A 12,467-nucleotide genomic window follows, 5' to 3' on the forward strand; every position below is an offset into this window, starting at 1 on the left:
GGAATTAAAAAAAGATCTCAGGGTTGCACTATAGCCTTTAACAAGCTTTTCACTAGCTGCAAGACAAACCTAAGGCAATCACTTCCTAACTAAGCAAACCCTCATCATGTCTTAGCTTTGGACACATGTTGGTAGTTTTAGAATCATCGTGGCCATGTGAATTGGGTGTCACTTCTAAAAAAAAAAAGAAGTGCAACTTCTGGGAATAATTTTTCTTTTCAGCACAACTGCAGAAGGTGTATTTGAACACCCTAAACATTCACAGGAGCTAAGCCTTGACTCAATCACACTGCAACCTATGAAAAAATGAAAACAGTATCAGAAAATCTTTGAGGTATGGTATGGCCTCAATAAAGAGTAGTGAAGAAGTTCTTAACAGAGGCTCATCTTCCCAGATTTTACCTTCCTTCCACAATGTCCCTTTTTATACTGGCCAGACTACCCACATGTTGTGCCTCTTCTTAATCCTTAGAGCTGTTGATTAATGAGAGGAGTGACTGGCAGGTCCATACAGTTACAGAGTTTGCAGTTCCCAGTTCTTCCAGCTAAGCCCCCAGTTCAGCAGATGGACACTGGTGCATGAGATCACTGTGCAGCTTGACTCCAAAGCAGATAAGGAGAGCATTGTGACACTGGAGTATGTGACACTGGAGTATGTCTTCTCCATTTGGGGCAGTGGGAATTCATTTGCCATATATTCCCTCATTTAATCAGCGAGTGTTTTCATAGCTTGTTGTAATATATTTAAAAGGCTATGTGGTAAATAACTGGTGGAATGGTGTGGTAAATATGAACAATTCAAACCAGATCCACAATTTACTGCTGCTCCATAGTGATACCAGATTTTGGTCATAAAAACAGCCCTAATAATTTGGGCTGGGCAACTCTGTCATAATTCCCAGTCTAACCAATTGTGAGACCTTACAAAGGCAGAGGACAGAAGTATACAGTAGACAATGACAGAAATTTGTCATGGCTCTTGTTAAATGGCTAATGCTGCATTTTGACCAAATGGCAGAAAATAATATATTTCTTAGAAAATAATGTGGTGTTGGCTGAGATTAGCTAATGACATCAAAAGCTGAGGCACTCATTTACTTCAACAGTCCTCTTTGTCTGTACACATAAGGAATATGCATAGGGATAATTCAAGGCTCCAGGAGGGGGCAGATGCAACACAAGGGAAAAACTCCTGGATAGTCAGGTGTCAACCTGCTGCTTTTCATCCACACCAAATCCCTTACAATGATTTAGGAAATATATAGATATACACATTTATATAATGATACTCATAAAACATCAGCAATCTGAAGTTAAAATCTGGTTGCATGTGACAAGCACATAATATGCTAATACAGACAATGGTGTAAAAAGAGAAGTTGAAACAGAGGTACATCTGAACTAGTACATCTCTATCAATTAAAGAGTGATAATCTCAAAGGAGTGTTTAGGTCTTGCCATCTTCTCAGACTGTTCTCTGGGTTTGCACAAGTGACACTGCAGTTGTTGCTTTCCTCTTTAGCTTTAACAGAGAGAGGTGCTGTGCTGTGAGTCCCTCTAGCAGAAGGAGAAGAAGGAAAGCTGAGGGTGATCTGACAGCTGAAGAAGCCCAAAATTAGGTTCTTCTCAGAGCTCCACTTTTCAACATCATTATTTCAAAAGTGTAGGCTATAGCTTTCATGTCAGAATACCAGCACTCTTATTATTCTATATGCTGGTGCTCTTCTCACAAGTCCCGTGGGAGATATTTGCACTTAGGGGTGTTCGCACCAAAAAGTTTCAAACAGGGAAAATGAGTGTGCTTCTTATTAAGTTCAGCAGACTGGGAATCTGCCAGGCTTTTATAAAACTGGTCATTTTCTGAATCTTAGCTCTTCCACCACTTTTTTTTTTTTTTTTTTTTTTTTTTTTTTTTTTTTTTTTTTTAATTGAGCGCAGGACAAGCTCTATCTTATTAAATGAAAACAAAAGAGTGAGAAGTTGGAAATTGCCAGGAAGCCTGGGAAAGACTGATATTCAGCAGAGATTTCATTCCATGTTTTCCTGTTGACCTCACAGGCTCTCGACACAAGAGCTCTGAGTACATTAAAGAAAGGCCACAGTCTCATTTGGTCCTGTGAACATTGGCAATATGTTATGGGGACAATATACAAGCTTGAAAGGGAAAAACCGCAGCAATGTCCCCATGCCCTGGAGGTTTTGTCTGGTGCAATGCTGTTTAACCAGAGCACTGTGAGGTTTTAAATGGCCATATGAGATTTATAGTAGGTCATGACCAGATCTCTTTTCAGGGCAAAGTTTGAAAAGTCCATTTGTCTCAAAATTTAAAAAAAGAGTCTGGTAATTCTCCAAGGTTTTTCCTCTTCCTTCAGGCAACTATTTTTGCCTGGCCAGAGTTCCTAAACCCTTCCCAAGAGCCCTTTTAATGTGGGAATTATTGTCCTAGTGTTTGCTATCAAAGAAATAATGCTGAAGATACAAATATTTACAAACCTGCACTAACTCCACATGGTCAGTATCAAGCTTATTAAGTTTTAGAAAAAGGGACGTCATGACCTTAAAAGAAGTGGCTTCAGGAAATCAGTACTTGAGGGCATTATTAGCAGGGAAGAGCGATGGTTACTGCGGGGAGCTGAATGCAAAGGCTCAAGGCTCAGGCAGAGCCCCCCATGTCCAGCTGATGGCGTGGCTGCCCCACGGTGGGCCAGCAGCCAGGGGCAGCCCTGCCCGGGTGGGTGCTGCCCCACTGCTGCCCAGCTGGGCTGTGTCCCACCCTGTCTCAGCCAAAGGAGGACGCTGGTGGGGCTGCAAAACAAGGCAGAACAAGGCTGGCCTCACTACAGCTGTTTCTCCATTGTCCCCCTCCAATGATGGGCCCCAGAACAACCTTTCAGCAGCGGGTGATGCTTGGTACCCTCCACTGGGCTTCACTCAAAACACTGCAAACCAGAGGGGCTTGGCTCCTGCTGCATGGCCCCGACACTGGGGCAGCTGGGGGAGACTGGCAGGAGATGGGGGTTCCAGGGGAGGTTCCAGGCACCCCAGTGGGGTCAGTGTGGTTTTGAGGAATGGACAAAGGGCAGCCTGGGCAAGAAACACAGCAAGGATCCATGATGGGCAGACAGAGAAGCTCTGAGACAAAGTCCCCTTGGGAAACTTAGCCGAAATCATGGAGGGGAAGATGTGTGTTATAGAGGCTGCATGTCTGGTTTTCCTCTTTTCCCTCTAAAGGCAACGTAGGAAGGAAGAAAAGGAAGATGGGAATGGCAAGTAAAGTCCCTTAGGGCTGCTGGGAACCAGGGTCTAGCTGCCCCCTAACCAGCACCTTCCCTGCCAGCAGACATCACATTCCTGGACATGAAATAATACAAGCCTCCCTGGGTATGCATGACACCAGAGCCACAGCAGAACCTTGAAAAAGCATATTAAAGTGTCCTAAAGTGTCATTGCAAAGCAATAAATTTGCTTGGCAGAACTCTATGACTTTTCTAGATCGGATTTTATCTGTTAAATCAGAATAATGGGACTCTTTAACCCCACTCATCTGTGTTTGGGTTGGTTTTTTTTTTAATATTAATTAATTAATTAATTTTAAAATAATTTTTTAAATTTTACACACTCTTAATTTAGAGCAGCTATGTTTGATTGTTCCAGTAAGCAATAAGCGAGAGCTATTTGTGAATTATTTGGCTGCTAAATTTCCACAGAGAAAGGCCTATTCTCTTCTGTGTAAATGTGTGGGTGAGGAGCAGTGCCTCAGCATGAAACAGAGTTCTGCGCCTGAGTCAAGAATGAAAAAACCCTTTAAAATCTTGATAGCCATCTAACACAGAAGATACACTGCAAAGTAAATTTTGTTAGACATAAAATACCTATCTTTAAAATAAACAACTTTCTTTTTGGCTAAAATGATGGAAGATTGCAGACCATATTAAAGATAGCATGTGTCATGTTTAAATCCTACTCTGTGGAAAAACACTTAATTTAATTTTAGTAATTTCTACTTACTTCTGCCTTTCAAAATGATAACATTTTCAGGTTATAAAAACTGGACTTAAGACTTTTTTACACCAAATTTCAATCCAGGCTCAATTTTACTTCTAAGATATTAACACATTAGAGCAAACAGTCATAATATGATCTGGCCCCTCTCTGAATGCAAAAAAGGGCAGCCTACTATAAATACAGTCCTTGAGAGAAGGAAGATCTTCCATTTGGAGAAGGAATTTGAAATTTCATGCCATTCCAGTTTGGAACAAAGCCCTTCAATTTTGAATTTACCCATGAAACAGAACCTCAAAAGAAAGCAATAATAATGAAAATAAAGCAGAAAGTGTTTGGTCTGGTAATTTGTAAAGAAAATGTCACCAGACAGACTCCCTGGAAAGGTTGAGTGAACAAAAAAAACCCAACACTGTAAATCAAGAAAATGAGCCATTTGAGAATTTTGGATCTCAGTTTTCATTAAAACCTTCAGTGGTTCCAGAGCCTGAATACTTTCCCTGCTCATCAGGCTGCCAGTGATGTGTTGGGGGAGCTAGCAGTGCCCTACTGGACTGCTGCTGTACCTTCCCACCAGCGTATGTGAAATAGCTGTGGTAACAAGCTTTGTTTAATTTCACAAATGCTCCAGTTTTATTTTGGGAGAGAACTCAGGCTGTTCAAAGATCACACATTTCCTTTCACTGAAATGCAAGAAACCTAGAACAGTATGAATCATTCCTCAACAGTAGAATAAATCCAATGCTTTTCCAAGAGAGAGGAAAGAATAAAAAGTTGCCTGCAACTTACATGAAAATTGAGGCAATCATGAAAAATCAGAGGAGACATCTGGGTAGGAACTTCATGGGGGAGCAAAGTAACTCATATCATAACAATGTGACTCCTTGCAGGAGCATTTCAGGCCTGATCAGCCACAACTCATCTCCCTGGAGAAACAGGGTACCTCATTCTTTGTAGTAACTCATCCTGTTTTTCTGTCTGCAAAGAAACTGGACACAGTTCTGCATCTGTGTAGTATCCTCTCCACCTCTCAGAGAACAAAGGGCCAGCCAAAGCACAGACTTTGTGTTGTCCTCACTGGGGCCTCATGAAGACACTGTTCTGAGGAATCCCTTGCCCATCCTGGACACAAGCATATCTTTTTCATGGACTGGTCCCCTGCAGAACCCTACTGTTCTCCCCTAAGCAAGCCACTCTCCCCTTTCCTTTCTGCCTCTATTGCTGCCAGGGTCAGAACAAAAGCAAGAGCAAGGAGAAAATGCTCTTGAATCTAAAATTAAAAAATACAGAGGATGGAAGGTAGATAGCCTTACCAGTGACAAGGCAAACCCAGAAATTTAGCTGAAATTTCTAAACCATCTTTGCAGGAAAGCAGGAACAACCGAGTGGAGCAAGCATGTCGTCATCCGTGGAGCTGATGCCAGGAAGCCCTGTTGTGCCTGGCTGATTACTGAACGATTAAAGCTTGAAGGGGGGATCTCCTTCCATCTGCTGCATGGACTGCTGCCTCACTCAAAGGGAACTGAGATTTCTCCTTTGCATTGATGCACCTGCTCTGGAGACTCCCTGAACCACAGCTAGGATGAGATTCACAAGCACACAGGGGTCAGAAGTCCCAAACTCGTGTCACGTAACTGGATTGGGCTGAGGTGTTGCCGCTATGAATTTTCACCTTTTCTTAAAATAAAGTGGTAATGAAAGTGGTGATTTGTGTGAACAGAGTGGCCGCCAGTTTCCTGCTTTTGGTGCTGTGCAAACCTGAGTTCTCTTTCATCAGACTGCCAGGAAATAGATACAAATATATTTACAACATTTCACTTTTTGCAGCATAGCACTAAAAATAGCACAACACGTTGTTCCTAATACAGGGCTCTCTGTCATCCCACTGCTGAAGTAAGAAAAGCATAATGTCATCAGTGAACTGTCCTCCTACCTCTTCGAAGAAAGCAAGTTTTAGCTAGCAGAATTACTATCAGGGTTAAAATCCCTTTTGTTTTACAACAGCTTCATTGCCTACGGGGACTTTTATTGCCCAGATGTTCAAATCTCATTGAAATATCATAAGTAGGATCAATAACAAGGAAAACAGAATTCATTAACAAACTCACTGCCTATACCAGTGCACTCATGATGTATATAAGAGGTATTCAGAGCATCAATTCCACAAAACATGAGCTCGGTGCTCCTTTGATCCACATTTCTGAAGATGGACAGAGAGGTTAGGTAAGATTATGCCTTCAAGAGTCATAAAAATGCAGAAGTTTCTCAACTGCAAACTGATTTTTCCAAGAAAATTTTGTGCACAATTTAACTGGGTGGCCATATATGCCTTCCAGGTTTTATATTGTTAATGTTTGTTTCCTCTTGGATTGTTGCTCTTTTCCTACTCTCACACTTTTTTGGTTTTTTGCCTCAGATACACACATTAAAAAAACACTCTCACTCTTCTTGTCCTATTTGATTTATTCCAACGAAATTAAATTACATTTTTATAAGCCTGTGTTACCACAAATGATAGCTGAAGATCTGCTGAAAAAATTAATTCCTGATCTGTTGCCGTGAAGTGTCCTCGCTAGCAGTGTACTGACTCTGTCTTTCAAAACCAGATGGAAGCAGTCCAACAGTATGATTAACTTCTTAGTCCCTGCAATTTCCTATTGCTCTACTTGCCCTAGATTTCAGGATTGACCTCCTGCTCCACTGCAAAATGCACAGTTGCTCAGTTTGATAAATCACATGAATACTTTTTTGATCACCGTTATCTACTATTTACTACATACCCAGTGAGGTTAATCATATGCTGAGGCACTTCGTATGCTGCACACATATACTCTCTTCTTCCCAATAGCACTTTGCATATTCTTCATGCTGCCAGCCAGCAATGGGACCTGTTTTCTCCTCACTAATATATGACAGACCACAGAGCTACACCTTGCCTTTTTATTTTCCACATTCATGCCGTAATTATCCTCACACTGCCTCTTAAAAGACCAAGAAAGTCAAAGAAAATATGTGAGAAATTACTAGTCAGACCTTTCTTTGAGTAGACAGGTATTTTTCAAAATGCAGATGTTTCTGGGAACTAGAATTGATTTCCCCCAGATATCTTTGGGGAATAAATGCACAAGGTTGCCCATAGGGAGGTGGAAAATGTTTGGCTGTCATGACAGCAAAACATTATCAATTCCTTGAAGAAAAGTACATCTTAACTTTTATTTTTCTGTCTTTAAACATCAAAGGAATTCCAGTATTTAGTAGGGCTCAAAGTTGTCACAGTTCCCTGGGACAGCTTTGCTACACCTTCTCACACAGTAATACATCCACATCTCATCTTTGGTGCTGTGGTAGAACAATTCTAAATAAACAGCAATAGTCAAGGTATGAGAAAACATCCAGCAGCAAAAAGATGAATGCTACAGGCCTTGCTCACAAATTAAATAGAGGGAGTCCCAGATTTACAAGAGATATCTATTCCTTTTCACTCCAAGCTGTCTACACAGGCTCTTTTTCTAAAGCCCCTTTGCACTAACTCACAACATCCTCCAATACTGGAAAAACTATTCTATATACAATGTGTATCATTACTCTTCCACCTTCACATTCTGTAACTAGCAGGACTGAGAAACTCCAGACCATTCCAAGGAGGAGCTGCCCTTTGCTTCCCTCTATTGGGGCAGGGGTCAGGGAGGGTGCAAATGTGAGACACCAGCATTTCCAAACAGCCAGACTTTCAGGTAAGACATAAATGATAAACCCATATATTCCCTCTCAGAGATATTCTCTCTTTCCTCTCAAAGATAATCCAGAAAGTTTAGGCAATGTGGTAACGCTGAGGCTGTCTGCCTCTGTGGCAGTGAGCGCTGTGCGCGTACGCCTTTCTCCAGCCAACCTCTTTGACTCCTGTGGAGCCTGTGATCTCAGTTCCGTCACTCTCTGCCAGGTCCCAGATCAGCTGTCCCAAGCCAAGGCTTCCCCTTGGCTGTCACTGATTGCACAATGCTGCCACATGAAGCTTTTCTGGTCAGCCAGCTGGCTGAGTCACTCACTGATAAGCTGACCATGTAGCTTCTCATGTGGAGAACTCTCATGGTGTGAAAGGCGATGTTGTAGAAAACGTCAGTCCAACACAAACATTAAGTGTGTGAGTGACATGAAGCCACATGAGTATATTTTTGCTAGCTATCACTGGACTCTTTGCTTACTTTAGGGTATCACAAGTTTAACTGCTTTGCACAATCACAGCTCAAGCAGATACCTGAGAATAAGAAAACTGTTTCTTTCCACAAAAAAATTTTAGTTGCTTGCACAGCTGCCTTGCCTGCTTTAAGTGATCCATTAAAAGTCTAAATTGCCTCTTATTGTTGCTTTAATATTTCACAGGCAGTGCCTCCTCAGGCCTCCTAACACAAATAGCGTATCTTCATGTGTCTTTGTCTGAAGAAGAGCTGTGCTACCATCCCACTGGACTAGTCATCAATTCTGTGTCTGCTTACAATATCATGGCAAGGGGCTGGGCTGTCCAAGGTGAACCTTTTTGATTTTTCTTGCACCTGAGTGCTAAATGCATGCATGCAGCCATGAGAGGCAGTGCAGCAGCACCTCTGCTTCCAAATATCTCTCCCCACAGATGTGTGGCTCCATTGCTTCTCAGCTGCTCAAACTCTTCACTTCTCTAATGGGGAAGGGGGAAAATTCACTCATCTTTCAGGATCCCGCAAGCTACTGGCCAGTCCCATTAGGGTAAACCAGCTCATGTCTGGTACAGCCCATATTTTGGTGTCCTAACTGTGACAAGACTTGGACAGACGAGGCATGGTAATGTAGAAGTGTGAAGCACTGTGCCTCCTGCCCAGACTGAAGGTCAAGACAGGCTGTGTAGCTCATCAGCCATCATGAATGGGGCTTGTCTCCACTGACAAGTGGACACTAGTGTTGAGACGCCTACTCTGTCAACAGCAAGAGGTGGTAAATCTAAAAGGTTTATCAAAGCCCATGCTTCACAGTTCAGGTCTGGACAACATGTTTGTATCACCCAGTGCTGAGAGTAAGCTATTGTGTTGGACCCTTTACAGGGCTTATCAGCTGGGAATGGCAGGCCTGCCAGCACAGCCATATGGCTGCTGAGATGACTGGGTTCAGCTCTGCCTCTACCTTACATGTCCGCACTGAGGTTTATATGGGCAGAGCTGGTGGGTTTTGCCTGCCTCCTGCACTATAAGTACACAGAAAGGAGAGCAGGTCATGGCTATGAAGTCAGCACGTCTCCCAAGTACCACCCAAGCACTCAGCAAAGGACCTGTCTTTCCCTTGTTACAACCAGAGAGGAAATTCAGCAGTGGTACAACACTTTCCTCTAAGTGTTCAAAACTCTTCAGTAGACCCCCCTGGTGTACACTCCAGCACAGAGAATTAAAAGCAGCCAGGGGAATAAAACTGCCCTAGGACCACTGTAAATCTTTACTTCATGGAAAATCTTATCTTGCACATGAATATGAGCTGTGAGTGAATTTAATGTGTGGATTAAGTGCTGTACAGTCTCCCTCATGGTGGGCTTTTCAGCCTAAAAAGAACAAAAGAATAATAATGAGTGTTGTGTTTGGGTAGGACTGCAAACAGCTGTAATTTACAGCTGGACGTTCCCCATTGCAAATCTATCCAGCAAGCAAGTGCTCCTGGGTTAGTGGAATAGACTGCAAAAAAACCTAAACTTTTAACTTCAGCCTTAAAGTCAGAGTTCTGGAACCATGGGAGTCAATAATAAAATCTATTTAGCTCAGTGGGATTAAGCAAGTTTAAGACCTGGCTTAACCACACTGCTTTCTGCTAAATAACAACAGAACACACTGAATATTTTAGTTACAGGCATTTTTCTTCACTTGAAAGCTATTCAAGCAGTGGATATGAGAGTCAGACAATTGAAAATATGCCAGCACTATACCATTAAGGTATATGAGTTAAGTTCTTGCTCTTCTCTGTCTCAGAAAGTGAGTAATCTGTATAGTTTGACCACTTTACTGAAGAGCACAATAAAATTAAAACCAAGCTGTGCTGAATAAACACCGAAGGCTTTTCATGAGAGAATGAAAAGCTAATGGGGCCAGTGCATCTTTGCTGACAAAACAGTCATTGCATGTGCAGAGCAACCTGTCTTTTGGAAGCAAAAAAGCTGTTTCAGTCAAGCTTCTGGGTCACTAATCTTTGTGTTTGCACATAAATCTGCTGGGGGTTACTGTGTCATTCTGAAAACAAGACTGAGTGCGATGCACTACAGAAATCAACAGCTGGGTTTAAAAACTCTTTCTTTTTTGTTCAATTTTTTTTTCATCTTTTAGTTTAGCTAATTGTTATCTCTTTAATAGAACCTGAAAGCAAGAACTGCAACAAGAACTTCTGGAGGATATTTACAAAAAAGGGAAAAATTAGTGAAAGCTTTATAGTAAGCTGCCATCTCCCTTGTTGCTGGGAACTGTGGTGTGTGACTGGGAGCTCTGAGTTGCTACTGGGACACAACTAATGAGCAGTAGTATCACAGGCATCCTCACTCTAGCCAAGAAGAGACAGAAACTGCTGTCACAGTGTGGGATTTTGGTCCCCTGCCCTCCCATTTGCTCGCTGCAGTGAGGTCATGGGTGGCAGGGAGGCAAATCCCCAGGGTGCAACCCCAGCATCCCCTCCAGAAGCAGGGGAAGGAGGGCACCCTGGCAGCCAAAGTTTTGCAGAGCAGTTTGGAAAGCTGTAGTCCCTGAGCATTCTTTTAGAGGCAGACAGGGAAATATTTGATCATAAATCCTAAATCTGAGGTGTGATGGTTATTAATACTGAGGCCCTTCTGCTCTGTGGATGAAGGCGGCCTGCACCCAGCTCCCTCACCACCTTTGATGAGGTAGGGAACATCTATCCATCACCACCACTTTTCTTTCCAGGGGAGACAGAAATCAAACTGTGGGGTTTGGGGCTTGTTAATTACCTCCAGGGCACTCCTGCAGGAATGTTCCACATTCAGCCCAGGGAGAGGATGCTGTGAAAAAAATCCCCATGTTTCCTTCGGTCACGGTATCGTCCTCGCCAAGTGCAAAATCTGCTTTGCCTTGGGGGTGAGCTTGCACACCTCCAGGGAGAGGGGCATAATGCTGACTCCAACTCTACTTTCTTTTTGCATTCATTCCAGTTACAGCAAATACTTCTGAGCCCTATAACTGTGCCAGCAATTTCACCCACATCCCATACATTTTACTCAGGATTTTTTTTTCCCTTAAAGCGGGGCAAAAAATTCTAAACAAAACGGTGTTTGTAAACTTGGGGAGGGAAGGCCAATAATTTTGGCGGTCTTACCCTCCAAGCAGAGAGAAATGTTATTCATCCACGCACAACATATAATTCAGCCTAAGTGACAGGCTCTGCTCTGGAGAAATCCTGGCCTGAGCTGCCTTCCAGAGTCAATTACCACTTATTCCCAGGGAGGCGGGGGGCTGGGGGCCAGACGGAGCAGAGGGGGCTGCCAGCGAGACATGGGGAAATTTACTCTGTGTCAGCCTGCATGACACAGTACCTCATTTGTGGAAAAATGTAAATCTGCTAGTTCTTTTTCACAGGCACTAAAATGTACAGTGTCTCCTCCCCCTTCCCTACCCCTTTCCCAAAACTGGAAAAGAAATCAGGACCGTGTTAGAAAGCTACCTTATATTTCAATCAATCCTCTTTCATAAAAGTCATTTAAGGTAAATACCTGTGCAGACCTACAGCCCAACTATAACATTTACTATGGCTCAAATCCTGAATTCCTCATTCAGGCAAGTTTCCCATTGAAGTTAATGGATTTTTTTGCTTGAAAAAGAGCTGAGTAAAACCTGAAGACTAAGGATTTGGTCTCCTGCTTATCTGCCTGGAGCACTGCTGCAGTTCCAGAAGAAGTGAAAAAATTAATTAAATTCCTCCAAAACACCAATCTCTTAAAACTTAAGGGGTAGAAAAGGGCATTGTTTTTGTGCATAAAACATACAGAGAATCTCGTCAAAGAAAGAGTAATTCCCAGGGAAAGGATTTGGAAAAGTCAAAAGAGAACATCTCGGAATAAATGAAGTACTTATTGCTGAGAAATGAGCTCAGATATATCTCAGCAAACTCTAAAGCTCAGAATTTACTGCATCATTCATGCCTTCTCCAGTAAGTTTCTTATCTCTCGTTTGGTATCACAACAAGGGATTCTGCATACTCTGTATGAAATACAACAAGACTGTGATTTTTGCAGTAATAAACTCTACACATGCATGACAAATCCAAGCATGCAAAATGTTTAACATCCCAGTTCACAGATACTTTGGGGACAAAATCCGATTATGAGTTATATGCCACAATAAATAGGGCTCAACGTTTCATAAAGCAATTTATAGTTCATAAAAATGACAAAATGTACCTGTCAGACAGAACGCGGAGAGCAGATCTCTGTGCTGCCTGCTGGAAGAAAG

General features: G+C 42.4%; 1 protein-coding gene across 1 annotated transcript in view; it reads right to left on the reverse strand.

Annotated features, from left to right (window-relative positions):
- Positions 1 to 12,467, reverse strand: part of AFF3 (ALF transcription elongation factor 3) — a 314,337-nt gene that overhangs the window by 61,179 nt on the left and 240,691 nt on the right. Inside the window, exons 9-10 of the mRNA XM_066313661.1 lie at positions 12,416 to 12,456; positions 5,553 to 5,555 (exon numbers count right to left, since the gene is read on the reverse strand). Coding sequence (XP_066169758.1) covers positions 5,553 to 5,555; positions 12,416 to 12,456 — 44 coding nt within the window. The remainder of the gene's footprint in view (positions 1 to 5,552; positions 5,556 to 12,415; positions 12,457 to 12,467) is intronic.

The sequence above is a fragment of the Sylvia atricapilla genome, chromosome 2 (genome assembly GCF_009819655.1).
Source record: "Sylvia atricapilla isolate bSylAtr1 chromosome 2, bSylAtr1.pri, whole genome shotgun sequence".
Taxonomy (NCBI): Eukaryota; Metazoa; Chordata; class Aves; order Passeriformes; family Sylviidae; genus Sylvia; species Sylvia atricapilla.